The 17629-nt window shown below is 39.9% G+C and overlaps 1 protein-coding gene across 2 annotated transcripts in view; it reads right to left on the bottom strand.

The window, feature by feature from the left end:
- Nucleotides 1–16154, bottom strand: part of COX16 (cytochrome c oxidase assembly factor COX16) — a 33905-nt gene extending 17751 nt beyond the window's left edge. The window contains exons 1-2 of one of the 2 annotated variants that reach the window (XM_082844907.1): nucleotides 15966–16154; nucleotides 8906–8977 (exon numbers count right to left, since the gene is read on the bottom strand). In XM_082844907.1, the coding sequence (XP_082701033.1) occupies nucleotides 8906–8977; nucleotides 15966–16034 (141 nt within the window). In that variant the 5' untranslated portion in view covers nucleotides 16035–16154. The remainder of the gene's footprint in view (nucleotides 1–8905; nucleotides 8978–15965) is intronic. The other variant, XM_082844908.1, reaches the window with a different exon arrangement.
- Nucleotides 16155–17629: the final 1475 nt, after the last annotated feature.

Raw genomic sequence — 17629 nt, 5'->3', positions numbered from 1 at the left:
AAGACTCACAGGTAGTCAACTTAGACTTATATGCCATCCTGAGCTAAGGGGGTAGGGGTCTGGGGCTTCAAAGAGGAAGAAGCAGGAAAATGAGAAGACCAAATGTTTGGTAAACAAACGTTTCCATGCCATGCAGATAAGTCCTTCTGATATAAAAAGTTCTCTCTCATAATAGCTATCTTCCTGTACAGGCTTCCTACCTAAATCCTTTTGGGCAGTTAAAGAAGAGATAAAAAGCTTTTCCTGAGTCTGTTGGGTCATAATTGCCTTCAGCTTAAAACAATCCACATGCCAAAGTGGCACATTGTGGGGTGGTGTATTCTGCTCCCCATCAAGACCAAAACAGTAGAAGGAAAAAAAAAAAAAATCTGTAGATCACAACAGTCTCTAGTGAAACTTCTAGTGGAAGAGTAAGACTACAGCTCCCAAACTAATGGAACAACAGCAAAATAATATAATGTTATTAATCCAAAAGAGAACAACAAGACAGAAATAATTATAACAATAGCACATAAAAGGAAGGCATATTTAAACCCAAATATATTTTAAAATTACATTAAATGGAAATATATTTAATGAGCCAATTATAAAACAAAACTATTAAAACATATTTTCTGTTTATAAGAGATATATCTAAAACTTAAGTTTACAGAAAGGTTGAGATTAAAAAGAAAGCTGGTGAAGCCATATTAATATCCAACAAAATAGGTTGTAAGGGGAAAAAGCATTATTACCACGCAAAGTTTCATTACAATGAAAATTCAATTCACCAGAAGACATAATAATTCTGAAATTATATGTACCTAAAAGCACGGTGAAATAGGCAAACAGTCATAATGAGAGATGTTAACACAATTCTCTTGGTAGGAGAACAGATATAAAAAGTCAAAAACACAGAAATTTGAAAAAACACAAATAACAAACTTGACCAAATGAATGTATAAACTTTTAGTATGTACCCAACAACATACTTTTATTATGTACCCAACAAGCATACATCATTCATACAAACTGATCATGTGTTAGCTCATAAAGCCAGTCTCAACAAATATCAAAAGAAAGAACTCAATGAAAATTTTCTTTGATTACAACACACTCAAGTTAGAAATCAATAAAAAAATAGTAACTAGAAAATTCCCTATGTTTATAAGTTAAGGAAAACCACTTCGAAATAGCTCACGGATAAATAAAAACAAATTTAATTCGATTGATTATGAATATATTACATATTAAAACTTTCATGACATAGCCATGGCCATGCTTAAAAGGAAATTCATCACATTACAAGCATATATTACAAAAGAAGATGGAATTAATCATCTTCTTAATTGCAGTTTTGAGAGTCAAGATGTCTTTTGTTTATGATTCTCTGCCCAGGCAGTCCATGGCTCAGGGGTCTGTGAGCTAGTCTTGCCCTAGAGAAACAACCTGAGTTTCTACATTAATGATGATATCTATAATAGCAATTTTAGTACATTAATAATGTTACTAACAACGGCAATTTTTTAGTCATCTGACTCTGGTTGATTAGTGTTCAGTTAGCTCAAGATTGAGGTCAGATGGGACAAGAAAGGGACTAGAGTTCTGGATAGAGAGATTAATCAGACTCAATACAAGAACTTTTAGGGGGACTCAGTTTCATCATCACGAAAATTTCAAATTCATCACATAATTAGGTAACAATTCATAACACACCCACCAAAACAGCTTTAAAAAACAAAATGAGGAAAACTACCCCAACCTATAATAGCAAGTATTGGCAAGTATTTGGAGCCTGGGGTACAAAAAACTGTTAGCAGTGTTGACTGAAAGAAAAACGCACAATATAAGAGCTCTCGGTTGAGTATCCAGTGTCTCATTGAGGACTATAGCCCAGGAGACAACCTCCCAGATAAATCTGAAGAATTGCTCTGAAGAGGTAGGGGAAGAGGCTAGTATATAGAGAGTATATATATGGCTAAGGAATACGTGCAATCAAGCATACATCTCGGTAGAAGGTTATTGCTAGTCGTGAGGAAGAGACATCTCAGTTAATGATTTTAGTGCTCTTCTGAGTATGGGAAGATGCAAGAATCCAGGTTCATAAAAATCTTTTTCCAAAATATATCTAACTAAGGGCCTGTTTTGCCAAAGCAGAGTGTCTCATCCTGTTCTTTGTCTTGAATTCCTTTCAGGGTGTATGGTAAGGTCAGTGATTGTAGTGGCTAATTACCTGATTCCTATGAGGCAGGAGACAGATAGGCCCCAGGCTGAGCAGCTCGAGACTATCCTGTTGGGGGACAGAATCAAGGAGGAGCTGAGCCCTGCCCAGATAAAAGATAAAGAGACCACATATTTCTCATTCTTGAGGTCAAGGAGACCTTCCCGACTATGCATGTGCAGAAAGGCTCCTCGGGGGTCAAAAAGGGAGGGGGCATCACCCCACAGTAAGTGATGTCAACCTACCCATAGCCCTCTTCACTAGAATCCATCTTGGCTAAGAGATGCGTGTGCACACAGGGGAGGACCCTGACATAAACAAATATGGACTCAGAGCCAGGCAAAGGCAAGATGACTGGCCAGAGGAAACCCAGAAGAAATGCCCCGTGTAAGTGATTCCAACTACCACGAGGGCGCGACTCTTTCTCTGAGTCCACCTGTGTTAAGTTTTTTCACACATACTCTTTTTCCTCCTAATAAACACTTTATTTGTTTCACTACTTTCCATCTCTTTGTGGAAATTCACTTCTACAAACCCTACTGGCCACTGGCCTAGTGGCTAGGATTCACCACTCTCACTGCCACAGCCTGAGTTCAGTCTCTGGCCAGGGAACCGAAATCCTGCTTCAAGCCACTGCAGTCCAAGGCCACCCAAGATCACCTACAGAACTGGATGGAGGACGACATTCTTTGTTTTAAAGCAGTAGTGCAGAATGTGAAGGGAAGCAGAATATGACACCCCAAAATATGTCTCTTTGGCATAAAGATTATCTTGAGCTGATTGTTTTTAGGAAACACCAAACGCGCAAGCTCTGAAAATCAGTACAAGTTACACTTTTGTGAGGGACACATACATTTACAAAGGAAATCTCCATTTATAAGTGTCTCCCTTTTAGTACCAGGAAGAGAAGGATGATTCTAAATCACAAGAAACTTCTACCAATCGAGAAGGTGCCCACTTCAATCTGTGCAGCAACCTTACCCTTCTACTGTGCTTTTCCCGGTAACCTCTCATAACTGCCCTCCCCCTCCAACATCCTTCTTCTGTCTTAAGATAGTATTTAAGGTGGTGGTGGGGAAAGTTTTACTCACTTGTCCTGGGTATCTCCCATGTATACAAGAGGTATACATGTTATTAAACTTCTGTTTGTTTTTCTCTTATTAATCTGTATTTTATTACAGAAGGATCTCAGACAAGAATGTAGAAGGGTAACGGGAAAATTATTTTTTCTTCCCTACAACTGATTCAATCACTCTGAAAAACAGTTTGGAAATTATCAAATAAAGGTGAGAATCCAGCAATTCCTTTTTTGCATACATGCAGCAAGAAAAATATACAAGAATGTTCACAGCGACATTATTTTCAGTAACCAAAACTGCCAAGCAACTCAAATGTCTAAGAGTAAAATGGATAAATAAATTATGGTATAATTAGTGGAATACCATACAGCAATGAAAAAATCATGGGGTCAGCAACTATGGCCCATGGACCAAATCTAGTCTAATATCCATTTTTGTCAGTAAAGTTTTATTTGAACACAGCCATGCTCATTTGTTTTTGTCCATGGCTGCTTTTATGATACAACACCAGATTTCAATAGCTGTGGAAGAGTGTAGCTCACAAAGCCTAAAACACTTACTACCTGGCTCCTTACAGGAAAAGCTTGCTGACCCTGAATTTAGAGCTAAAATAGAGATGAATTTCACATACAGGAAAAGGCAATCAACACAAGGATAAGGCAACCTACTGAATGAAAGAAAATAAGTGCAAATCATATAACTCATAAAAGGTTAATATCCAAAATATATAAAGAACTCATACAACTCAGTAGCGCCCCCTCCAAAAAAAAATCTGCTTAAAAAATGGGCAGAGGATCAGAACATTTTTCCAAAGACAACATACAGATGACCAACAGGTACATGAAAAGATGCTCAACATGACTAATCATCAGGAAAATGCAAATCAAAACCACAATGAGATATCACCTCATACTTGTTGGAATGGCTATTATCAAAAGGACAAGAAATGACAACTGATGGAGAGGATGTGGAAAAAGGGAGTCCTTGTGCACTGTTGGTGGGAATATAAATTTGTACAGCTATTGTGGAAAACACTATGGAGATTCCTGCAAAAAATGGAAAATAGAGCTACCATATGGCCCAGGAATTTCACCTCTGGGTATTTATCTGAAGGAAATGAAATCACTATCTTGAAGAGGTATCTGCACCCCATGTTCACTACAGCATTGTTCACAATAGCCAAGACATGGAAACAACCTAAGTTGTTTAAAAGGGAAAAAATTAAACAAGCACTATTTCTTTACAAACTACAACAGTCAAGCAAAGGTTTAAAAAAAAAGACTGTTAATGCTCAGGATTACAGTGCACTTAATTGTACACTTAAATCATATTACTTGGAGTGATGCAAAAGCAGATAATCTATTACTGTGGAGCCATAGTTGTTAGCATTAGGAGTCAGGAGAAAACAAGAGCAACAGCCATAATGAAGGCAGATGAGCTATGTCACGTCTATTTCACGCTAACTGAAAGCTATTGCTTTCAGCTTATTTGTTTAAGCCCGCCTCATGGGTTCTGTACTTTCCTTTCAACCTTCCATACCCACAACTGAAGAGCAGGAACTTTTACATCCTGGGACACTGGATTTTCAGTCCTAAAATCAGGACAGCTCCAGGCAACCTAAAACGGCTGGTCACTCTGAATCAATACAGTCTTTTTCCACCCTCCTCAAAACTTCTCAGCTGTACTTATCCTTGATCTTTCTTAACTGAATTTGTCCTCTCAACCACAGTCTTGACCCCCAGCCCTTGACCTCAGCAATCTTTCCCCCGACTCCTCCTGAATCTCAACCTCTCAACCCTTGTAAGAGCTGTCAGCCTCAACCAATCTTACCTTCTCAATTCCTCTCAAATTTAATCCACCTTACCCTCTCAACCTTATTTGAACTCAACCTCACCTAAACACTGACTCTTGACTTCACCTGAGTCTGACTTCTCAACATCAACCAACCTGGACATCTCAGTCTCAGTAGGTCTTGTTCTCTGATCCTTCTCACCTCAACTTTGTCCTCTCAGCCTCCTTCCATAGACCTTGACCAATCTCATCCTCTTAATTTCAATCAGCCTCATTTCTCCTTTGTTCTCTTTACTTCGACCCCCTCGTCTAGACCTCTTCTGTTATTGCAATCTCCCTCACTCTCTCTTGCTACGAAAATTTACCCAGTCCTCAAAAGCAAAGCCTCAAGTCATCTGATATTTATTCAGATTTTAATATTATATCACTATCAATTTGCTGCTAAAAATTTTTCTGGAACCCGTTCATTTCTATCTTCATTGCAAATGTTTTATTTCAGATTCCATTATTGTTCATCTATACTCTACTGCCAAAGTGTCTTAACAGGTCTCTGCATCTCCACTTGAAACAATCTCCTCCCTCCTATCTTGCTCCCCCAATCTCCCCTCTATGTTAGCCACTCTATGTTATATAATACTAATCATTTCCATCATTTAGCTAACTCTTACTCATTCTTAACCTTAATTCAAAGGTTGATAACTCTAGCAGACCTTCTCTGATACCCCTTTGCCAAGTCTAAACCGTATGCTTCTCCTTGAAGTTCTAGTAATGTTTTATGCAGAGTTCTAATACAGCATTTCACTGGGCATTGTTATATTGTATGTTTGGATACATTTTTATATTAGATGTCTCCCAGCCTTGATGATGCTATAAACTTTATAAGAACCAGTTTCTTGAATCTTTATCTGTAGGATCTAACATATGATAAACACATGACAAATATTCAATTATTTTTCAAATATGTACATGCCATCCCATTTCTAAAAGTCAGATTACTATAACTTTCATCTTAAAGCAAAAGGGAAAAATTCCTTAATAAAATAATTGGAATGCTAACAGAAACTTTAAAACTCAGTTATAATTGCTCTATTCCCTCATAGAAAGTATATATTCCTTTTAAATTTACTATTTTTTCTAATACCTACTGTCTTTAAGACTAGCTAGGGCTTCCCCAGTGGTGCAGTGGTTGGGGGTCCGCCTGCCGGTGCAGGGGACGCGGGTTCGTGCCCCGGTCCGGGGGGATCCCACATGCCGCGGGGCGGCTGGGTGCATGAGCCATGGCCGCTGGGCCTTTGCGTCCGGAGCCTGTGCTCCACGGCGGGAGGGGCCGCAGCGGTGAGAGGCCCGCGTACCGCAAAAAATAAGAAGAAGAAGACGACTAGCTAGCGTTGGTATTTCTCTTAAACCATAAAATTAACTGAAAAAATTGAATAGGCCTTTAATACTCTCCCACCAACGTTACTGATGTCTGCTAATGAAATACACCTGACCCTTGAAAACACGAGTTTGAACCTCGAGGGTCCACTTATACAAGGATTTTCCTCAATAAATAACAGTTGGCCCGCCATGCCATATCTGCGAGTTCTGCATCCGTGGATTCAACCAACTGCAGATCGTGTAGTACTGTAGTATTTATTGAAAAAAATCTGGGTATCAGTGGACCATCACAGTTCAAACCCCTGTTGTTCAAGGGTCACCTGTACTCAGGAAAAAACCCTCAAATATCAGAGGTGTGCCACAAACAAAAGCTACATACTTCTGAATGAATTAACCAGAATTGTTCTGTAACAACAGACCTGAATTTGACAGTAATTGTGTAATCATAGAGGTGGGAATCCTAGTTCTAGCCCTAAATAGCCACATGGCCTTAAGCAAGTTACTTAAGCTCTCTGAGACTCAGATTCCTCACCTGTAAAAATAAAGACAGTCATATATCTACGCAGGAACCACAGTCCTACCACAAATGCATACGCGTTAAAAGGATCGCTATGAAAAGACAGGTATCACTATAATGAAAGATAATTTTCCTTTCTTTTAGTATTAGTTACTAAAGATATACATCAATATAACTTATAATTTACTGGTATTAATACAAAATAGCTAATTTACAATTAGAATAATAAAATGGAGTGAAATTATTGTCCCCTGTTCTTTAGTCCCTTCTAGATCCTAAAAATGGCTACACCAGAGCATATTTTATGGGAAAAAGCTAACAGAACTGCAAAGTTTCTAGTGAGTGAGGAGAAAGATAACTAAATTCTATACATTCCATGATTCACTTCCAAGTGATCATTAATGTTATTTTAAAGAGTAAGAAAGAGCCCAAAGATCATGTATCAGCCTTGAAAAGCAAGATAAAACTCAGACTGCTTAGTATATTGAGTATACATGATATCATCTCACACCTGTCAGGATGGCTACCATCAAAATAACACAACAAATGTTGGTGAGGATGTGGAGAAAAGGAAACCCCCCTACACAGTTGGTGGGAATGTAAATTGGTGCAGCCACTGTGGAAAACAGTATGGAGGGCTCTCAAAAAACTAAAAATAGAACTACAATATGACCCCAAAATTCCACTCCTGTGTATATATCAAAAAAAAAACCACCAAAAACACTGATTCAAACAGATACATGCACCCCAATGTTCATAGCAGCATCACTTACAGTTGCCAAGATATGGGAGCAACCTAAGTGTCCATCAACAGATGAATGGATAAAGAAGATGTGTGTCAGACCTACGAGAGCATGGACTTGAGGATCTGGGGAGGGGAAAGGGTAAGCTGTGACAAAGTGAGAGAGTGGCATGGACATATATACACTACCAAACGTAAAATAGATAGCTAGTGGGAAGCAGCCGCATAGCACAGGGAGATCAGCTTGGTGCTTTGTGACCAACTAGAGAGGTGGGATAGGGAGGGTGGGAGGGAGACGCAAGAGGGAGGAGATATGGGGATATGTGTATATGTATAGCTGATTCACTTTGTTATACAGCAGAAACACGCCATTGTAAAGCAATTATACTCCAATAAAGATCTTAAAAAAAAACCATAATTTGCAAAAAAGAAAGATGTGTGTGTGTCTGTGTGTGTGTGTGTGTATATATATATATACACACACACACACACAGACACACACACGTATGTTTTACTTAGCCATAAAAAAAGAATGAAATTTTGCCATTTGCAGCAACATGGATGGACTTGGAGGGCATTATGCTAAGTGAAATAAATCAGAGAAAGATAAATACTGTATGATAACGTATATGTAGATTCTAAAAAATATCACAAACTAGTGAATACAACAAAAAAGGAAGCAGACTCACAAATATAAAAAACAAACTAGAGGTTACCAGTGGGGAGGGGGGAGGGGCAACAGGGGTGAAGGCATGGGCAGTACACACTGTTGGGTGTAAGACAGGCTCAAGGATATAATGTGCGACATAGGGAATATAGCCAATATTTTGTAATAACTGTAAATGGAAAGTAACCTTTAGAAATTGTATAAAAAATTTTTTTAAAGAGTCCAAAGATTATATATCAGTCTTTTTTTTAAACAACTGTTTGTATTATTTTTATTATATTTAGTTAGTTAGTTAGTTTATTTTTTGGCATCACCATGCAGCATGTGGGATCTTAGTTCCTTGACCAGGGAGCGAACCCGTGCCCCCTGCATTGGAAGAGCAGAGTCTTAACCACTGCACCGCCAGGGAAGTCCCCATATATCAGTCATAAAAAGCAAGATAAAACTCAAGACAGCTTAGTTTACTGAATATTCGTGTCTCATAAACCAGAACATACATGTACACATGTCAAACACCAATGACAGTTCTTACTTTAATCTTTACAGCATCATAACGGATTTGTGAAAACTCACGAAGACCAAAAGAACCTCCAACAATCAGCAACTGAAACAAGACAGGGAAACGATTAAACAAAATAGAAGGGCAGAATTCAGTCTATCTATACATTACTTATCTGAACACCAACAGTGGTAGATTATACAAAATCTTATAGATTATTTTCCCTTGTGAGTTACCATTCATCTTCTCAGAGTAGATATAGTACACACTATCACTGGGAAACATTTTAGCACATGAGCAAATACCAAAATCATTACCCCCACCTGTACTTGACCTTATTTAAATATCACCATCAGAAGCATTATATTAGTTGATTCTTACAAAAGACCTATGAGCTAAGGGGAAAAAAATACACTTAATAGATGAGGAAATAAAAGTACAGCGAACTAAATGACTTGCCCATGATTGTAATGGGTAAATCCAGGAATAAAATCCTGGCCTTGCTTCTTCAAGACTAGAATTCTTTCAATTTTATGATTTTGCAAAATAGGCCAATTAGAGAGCATTTTTCTCCATTTTCTAACTAAGTGATAAAACAATCTCATGAAGTATGTTACCCTTCTCAGTATGTGGTACACCTTAAAAGAGCCCATGAATGGCCATTGCTGCTTTAGCATTTCCTCCGATAATCTAATGGGCTTTACTCTCATCCTCAAGCTGTAAAAGTCTAGCAATTTGGAAAAACATTAAGTTTGATCCCTATCATCAATATATTAATATTACCAATTAAAGTAATACAAACAGATAAAAACACTGTAAAATGTAAAATTCTATAATTTTGAAGTTGGAATACCAACTAAACCTTGAGGCTATGAATTTAAAAACCCAATAAATCTGACCACATAAAAATTTAGTCTCTTATCTGCAAATAAATAAAACAAAAATGACATCAAATCAAAAGACAAGAAACCAGGAAAAATATCTGTTATATATAACCAGCTAATACTTCCAATGTCAATATGTAATCATTCTTTGTATAAGTAAAGTAACTTTTTTGTCTCTTGGTTTCAATGAAAATGAGACACGCTGGGACCTGGGACCTGGGACCCTTTGCTGCAGTGCTTGCACCTGGCCAAACTTCTCCTCCAGCAACAAAATGCAAAGAAAGTATTAGGGACTAAAAATTACTGCAAGCATGCACAGTTGGGACAAATTATGCACAACAAGATACAAAAAGACCAAAACCCAACTGCCACTTCTGAAGAGCCGGGAGCAAAAACACGGTGTCAGGAGCAAAAGCAGGGTACTGCACACGCCCCCTACACTCAACACCACAAAGGGGTGGGCAGACCACCTAAGCCACCCCTTACCCCCACCCATGGACACATCCCTACGCTCTCCCCATATAAGGAATCAGCTGGCCCCCACCCTAGGGGTTCAAGCGAGCGAGGGAACCTGTTACCTGTTTTCGCTCCCCCCTGCTAATAAAGTCTTGCCTGAATTTCTTGTCTGGCCTCTTATCAATATCTGTTGATTAAGGAAGGCCAAGAACCCTGGTTGGTAACAAAAAGACACACCTGTGATTTTCCTAACTCCTCTCAGCCTCCCTTTATTCATTCTTCCTCACCTTCCCATCTCAAATTGTTGGAGTATCTCAAAAGGCTCAGTCTTCACACCTTTTTTACCTATTCACAACCAAGAGAGTCCCTAGGTGATGCCATCCAGTTCCATGGATTTAAATAGCTTCTATAACCTAACAACTTCCAAATGTACATTCTCAGTGGGAAACATCCCACTGAAGTGAAGACCTGCCCTCCTACTTCACATCTCCACTTGAAAGTTTAACAGGTATATATAAATTAACATGAAAAAATTCTTGATTTTTTACCCCAACACTCTTTCTGCCCCAATCTGCTGCTAATCAATCTTCCACATCCCAATTAAGGTCAAACACTTTCATCCAATTACTCAAGCCAGCTTCTCTGGAGTCATCTTTAGCTCCTCTAATTCCTATCTCACATCTAATCCATCACTGAGTTCTGTCAAAATATTTCTTAAATCTGACAATTTCGGACTATATCTTCTTCTAATATTCTAGTCTAGGCCCCCATCATCTCTTTTCTGTACCACTGCCATCGCAATACCAACGTGTTACATAATAAAGAATTTGTCTGGTCTTGGTCCTGGGTTCTTGGGAGGGAGCTACTCACTTGGAATTTCCTGAGTGACAGGAGCATCTTTGTTATTGGGACCACAGCTGAGTTTATGCTAATGAGGTGACTCACTGTGGGTCCCTAGATAGTCACAGGATAGAGGCTGGTCATGCGGGGATGGTCAACCATGTGACTAGAGGGTGGGGGCCTTGAGCCATGTGATAGCAACCTGACCTCCTGACCTCCAAGGAGGAAAGGGTGGGGCTGGAGATTGAGTTCAGTCACACAGCCAATGATCCAATCGACCACAGATGATGAAAATCCCAATAAAAACCTCTTGATGAGCTTCCTAGTTGGTGAACACATCAGTGTGCTGAGATGGTGGCATACCCTGATTCCACAGGGAGAAAACAGGGAAACTCTGCCTTTGGGACATTCCCCAGACCTTGCCCTAAGGGTCTCTTCCTTCAACTGTTCCTAATTCATAACCTTTATGATAAAACAATAATCCTCAGTATAGTGATATCCTGAGTTCTGTGAGTCAGTCTACTGAATTATTGAACCTGAGGGGCTATCAGGAACCACTGAATTTGTAACCAGTTGATCAGAAGCACAGGTGGCCTAATATCGCACAGCTTTCAGCTGGTGTCTGATGAGGGGAGTTTTATGGAGAACTGTGCACTTAATCTATGAAGTCTGTACTAATGCTACATAGTTAGTGTCAACATGGCACTGTACTACCGACCACTCATTACCATGGTATCTACACTCCTAGCTAAGTATCTTCATTTCTGCACTAGATCCCAACCATCTTATATACTGAAGGGCAGTGATTCATCAAAAATCTTGCTCACCACACTGCATGATTCATCATAAAAAATGCTATCATTTCTGCCATCTTATTACCAAATTTCTCTAGACCTCACTTCCCCATGTTCTGACCCCGTTTCTTCGTTCTCACCTGCAGTAAAATTTCTCAAACAAGTCGTCTGTGCTTGCTGCTCTTTCCACTTTCTCTTAGACCCGTTCCAACCAACACTGACATCCATGTTACTAAATGCAACGCTTAGCTCTCTGTTCTCATCTTATTTCATGAGCAAAATTGGACACCGTTGATCACATTTTCCTTCTCTTCCCTTAAACCTGGTTTTCCTTTTACCTCACTGAGAACCCTTCTCAGTCTCCTGTATTGGTCCCTCCTGTACACCCCAACCCTCTGAACTTGGAGTACCCCCAGGGCACAGTGTTTGGTCTTCTCTACCTACATTAACTTCTATCCACAAGCTTAACGCAAGCATGGTGGCTGCTAAAGTAGAAGACCTAAAGAGAATATAAAGTTTCCTAACATACTATACAGAATGTCCAAGATAAAATAAACATTCACTTGCTACAAGAATCAGGAAACAGCAACTTGAATTAGGAAAGACTATCGAGTGACGTTAGCAAAGATTTTAAAGGAACCATCATAAAAGGGCCTCAAAGAGCAATAAACAAGTGAAAAATTAGAATATTTCAGCAAAGACAAAAAAAAACCAACAAAAAAGGTGACATCAGTGAAACAGAGTAAGAATCTCCAAAACCTTCTCCATTAACGCAATGAGAACACTGGCAAAAGTTGTCAAATCTACTTTTCCAGAACTTTGGAAATTAAAAAAGCCTGCAGTGATGTTGGGAACATTTATGTAAGGAGAATGACTGAATCTCGGTTAAGGCAGAAAGCTTGGTGGCATTTTTAGCCTACCTGTTCCCACGACTCGACCCACGCTCCTTGGTAAACATGAAAACCAGCAGTCTAAAATCATGATATAAAGCAGTAACCGCTGGAAGGGGCATAATGGGGTGGAGCTCCTTGAAGTCTTATTCCCTGAGAATTTTCATTATTTGACCAGTCTGGTGGTTCCCTGGAAGACCCACTCACAAGGCTGTCTTTAGTTTTCCTGACTTGGAGCTCAACTAGTGCAAACAGACTTCTCCCTGGAAGTGTTTGCTGAAAAACTTCAGAGGCCATTGTTTAACATCATACTGCCTGAGGTGGTAGAAAACAGGGCAAGGAATAGTCTAACCAAAGAACTCAAAGGAAAATATGAGGCATAAGGTGTCCATAGCGGACTCTGAAAAGCTCAAGCATGTTCCTGACACTCTGGAAGGACATGCACATGAGCAGAACTGTCCACGTGCCCAGAGCAGCGCGTAAGCTCAGGAGAGATCTGCGAAGGCCCTAAACACTCACCTGTGGCTAACCTTGAGGCTCTGAGCAAGCAAGAAGTAACAGCTTAAGGCGGAGTGCAACCTGCCTGGGTACTGAAGGCATACCCAATCCAGCACACAGAGCCCCTTGACAGACACGGGGAAACTTACTGCTTCCAGGTGTTTAAGAAAACCTCTGCCCAATAAAAACAAAAACAGCCCCATTTAAAAATGGGCAAAGGACTTGAATAGACATTTCCCCAAAGAAGATATACAGATAAACAATAATCCACTGTATGAACGAATGTCCTGCATCATTAGTCATTAGGGAAATGCAAATCAAAACCACAGTGAGATACCACTTCACACCCACTAGTAAGGGTTTAATTTAAAAAAAAAAGTGGACAATGACAACTGTTGGCAAGAATGGAAAAATCAGAAGCCTCATATATTGCTGGTGGGAACGTAAAATGATGTAGTTTTTGGGAAATAGCTTGGCAGTTCCTCAAAATGTTAAACATGGAGTTACCATATGACCCAGCATTTCTACTACTAGGTATTTACTCAACAGAAATGAAAACACATCCATACAAAAATCCGTACATGAATGTTCATAGCAGCATCATTCATAATAGCCAAGAAATGAAAATGTTCATCAATGAAAAATAAATATTCCAACTGATGGAATATTAGCCATTAAAAGGAATGAAGTTTTGATACGTTACATGAATGAACCTTGAAAACATTATGCTAAGTGAACAAAGCCAGTCACAAAAGGCCATAAGTTGTATTATTCTATGAAATCTATAGACAAAAGTAGATTAGTGGTTAACTAGGATGGGAGAAGGGTCGGGGACAACAGGAAGTGGCTACTACTGAGTATGGTGTTTCTCTTAGGGTGATGAAAATGTTCTAAAATTAGACTGTGGTGATAGTTGCATAACACTGAATAAACTAAAAACAACTGAACAGAAAACATTAAATGGCTAATTTTTTAGAATGTAGAAACCAGTAGTCACTGGTCAGATTAGAAAGGTAAATCCTGCCGACTAAATGCGCAGTGTGGAAACTGAAACAACAAATATACTCTCTTTTTCAAGTGGTTTGGGAGACAACAAATATATTCTCTTTTTCAAGTGGTTTGGGAGAGCAGGGAAGGACAGTATTATTGGCCTATACCTGGTACTCTAAGTCCTCTTCTGTATGTTGCTGAATAAAGATTCTTATGAAGCAAGCATTAACATTTATCGAAGAGAGGAAATAATTTCAACTTGAAGTATAGTAGTATACTGTAGTAATTATGGAATATTTGACTGATACATGATGAAGACGACGTATCTTTTGAGGTCCTTCTCGTAGTACTGGGTTTTAGAGTACTGAATTCAACATTTTCCTCTACAAAAGTAGTTATATGTCTAGGATCCATATTTTGAAACAGTACAGACCTAGGTCCAGTATAGTACAGGTCCAATATAGACACAGAGACCAGTATAGAGAAATACACTTGGGAAGAAGTCTACTGTGGTAGTCTCCACTCCATGAAATAAAACAAATGAGGGAAACCTTAGAAGGTACTTTAATACTACTGGTTTTAAGAGCTTAGCTTTGATGATTTTGAAAGATAAGAAACAAAATCAAACTGTCTTCCAGTGGGACATGCAGGTGACCTCAAGGTAGTGACTACAATCACAGTATTTTTGAATGGATCTCTATTTTGTGGCAGGGGAATCTACAGGGAGGATAGTTCTTACACATTCCCCATCACCTACATTGTCTTACAGCTTTCTTTAAACTTTTAGAAAGATAGATAAAAAGGGGTTTCCGAAGATGAGCAAGAAATCCGCATTCATCAAAGATGAGTAAAAAAACTCATTACTTTTCTAAGGTCACTTCTTTCCTTTACTCCTGCTTAAATGCAAAAGCTAGTAACTTCAGCTGTACCAAATCCATACCAGAGTAATAAACTATTCAAAAGAAAGTGGACTTTGTCCACATGCTTTTCATTTAAATTGTTTCATTTACTATGACATCAAGGCTTGCTGAAGCAAAGTAACTTGCCAAGGTCAAACTGAAAAGAAACGGAGTGGTCTCGCTGGATTCCCACTCGGGTTGGTGGTGTGTTAAGCCAACAACAATCTAAATTTCAAGACGAACGCAACCTTCTGGGAACTCCGCGTAGGAACAGATGCAAAGAAATAGACACCAAAACTACTTTCAACGTGCTTTAAAAATATCAACTATAATTCAGCGACCATGTTTTGAGGGCTGCTACAACGTGCTTCGTTCAATTCACAAGGATTTATTTAACTCATCACAAGCCTGGAAGAATTAAGCCAGTTCACAAACTAATAAGCTGACACCTGAAGATGCCCGAAATTATACAGTTAAATTAAGTAAATACAACTAGTTCCAATGCTGCAGAGTATCGTCAAGCTGTAGCTGGGGGCGGGCGGGCGCGGAGCGGGGTAGGATGGAAGGTTAGTAATCACCCAGACGGGTTAAAATCTGGTTCTGACATCACTCCAGAAGCACATCCAGGTAACTACCAAAGAGGTAAAAGGGGGACTCGAGATCCCACTACCGGCGCGGGGAGAGACTAGGAGACTAGGACCGCCTAAACGCCAGCCCCTTCCTAGCCCAGACTGCGGTTCCCGGTCGCACGCGCTACACTTTCACAGAACTCTCCTTCCAGCCAGACTTGTGGTCGCACCCCTTCCGGAATCCCTCCCCCACTTTTTTCTCACGGCGCTCACCAACATGGGAACTCCGTAGCGAAGAGTCTTATTCTTGCGCAGGGCGCGCATCACCGCGGGGGCGAACATGACTGAACTCTCCGACCCGCTTGGATGCCCAGCCAAAGAGGCCAGCGTGGCCTTCCGAATCTCAGTGGCTCTGGGTCCCTCCCGAGGAGTACGTCCTTGACTGACCTCCTTTCCTTTGCCTCCCAGTGCAGGGCCCGTCCAGATAGGTCTCCGCCAGGCAAAAGCAATCGATCCGTAGTAACATACTCACGCTTCCCCCCGGAAATTCGAGCGTCAGAGGTTTGGTCCGGCAAGCCGGTTTGCAATCGGGACTTAGGGACTTACGTCGTGTGTGTAGTAACCGTCAAAGGATATAGAAACCTGTACCTCCTGTGTTGTGGGTCTCTTCTTAGAACACTCCCTGGCACATAAAATCCGCTCAATAAAATCTGTTTAAAAAAAGTTACTTTGAAGCCAGTACTTTAGCCTCTATAGTTACGTGTGGGATGGGTAGTTTACCAGCTTAAAAAAGATGGGGGGAAAAAGTGCTGTGAAAGTTTAGGTTTAACGTTAATTGGTGTAGTGTCTTGCTATCCGTGAATTTTTAATGTTAGTGCTTTTATTGCCAGGTTGCGTGTAATCTTCAGTCATTTATGAATGTCTAGTTTCCACTCATTCATCAACCATCCAGCACACCTTTCTGTGGGACACAGAGAAGAAGAGATATGATCCCTGCCTTAAAGAGACTGGCAATCTACTGGGCACACGAATGAACCATAGGTAGCTTGGGAAACAGACCTCCCCGCAATGTGTGCCATTTGCCAGGATGAGTCAGAGGAAGCCTCAACTGTCAAGTGTTTGAGGTTACATAATAGTATAGAGTGCAGGTGACATGACTCACATTTCCCATGCTATCCCTGAAATCTTTCCATCTATCCCTGCCTCTTTATTGCCACTGAAATATTCCTGGTTTAATCCCTTATCATCTTTCCATCTATTAAATTCACCCCTAAGTGTCTGTAGAAAAGAAATTCCTGATCTCCTTCCTGCCTTTAGGCTGATCTAGTTAACACTCATATCTAGACCCAAAAACAACAACAGAAACAAACAAAAAACCTTAATTAAAGGGACTTCCCCGGCAGACCAGTGGTTAAGACTCTGCACTTCCAATGCAGAGGGTGCCGGTTCTATCCCTGGTGGGGGGAACTGAGATCCCACATGCCATGGGTGCGGCCAAAAAACTTAAAAAACAAAAACAAAACCTTAATTATGAACTCAAGTCTATCTCCCACACTGCTGACAGTTATCTAAGAGACATAAATAATGATGAGATTCTCCTCTTTTTTTCTGCCTACAATAGTCACTCCAATTTTCTTAGCAAGTAATTGAAGGGCGTTTGTAATATGACTTTGGCCTGCCTTTACTACCACTGTTCTTCATTCACTCCATGCTCCATCCTGGAGGAGATATTAACTCCCTGAGTATTGCATGAACTTCCACATCTTCCAGATGCAGCTTTAGGGACACCAGGTTCTTGAAGCCTCCCTTACTCCACAGGCAATGTAAATTATTTCCTCTTCAGAGCTCCACTAGGCTTTGACTAAAATATATCACAGAGCTCTATCACACTGTATTGTCGGTTTTGGTGTACAAAGTCATTGTAAGTCCAAACAGTA

Source organism: Leucopleurus acutus (genome assembly GCF_964270905.1).
Source record: "Leucopleurus acutus genome assembly, chromosome: 1".
Lineage (NCBI taxonomy): Eukaryota > Metazoa > Chordata > Mammalia > Artiodactyla > Delphinidae > Leucopleurus > Leucopleurus acutus.
This window is presented reverse-complemented; position numbering and strand designations above follow the sequence as displayed.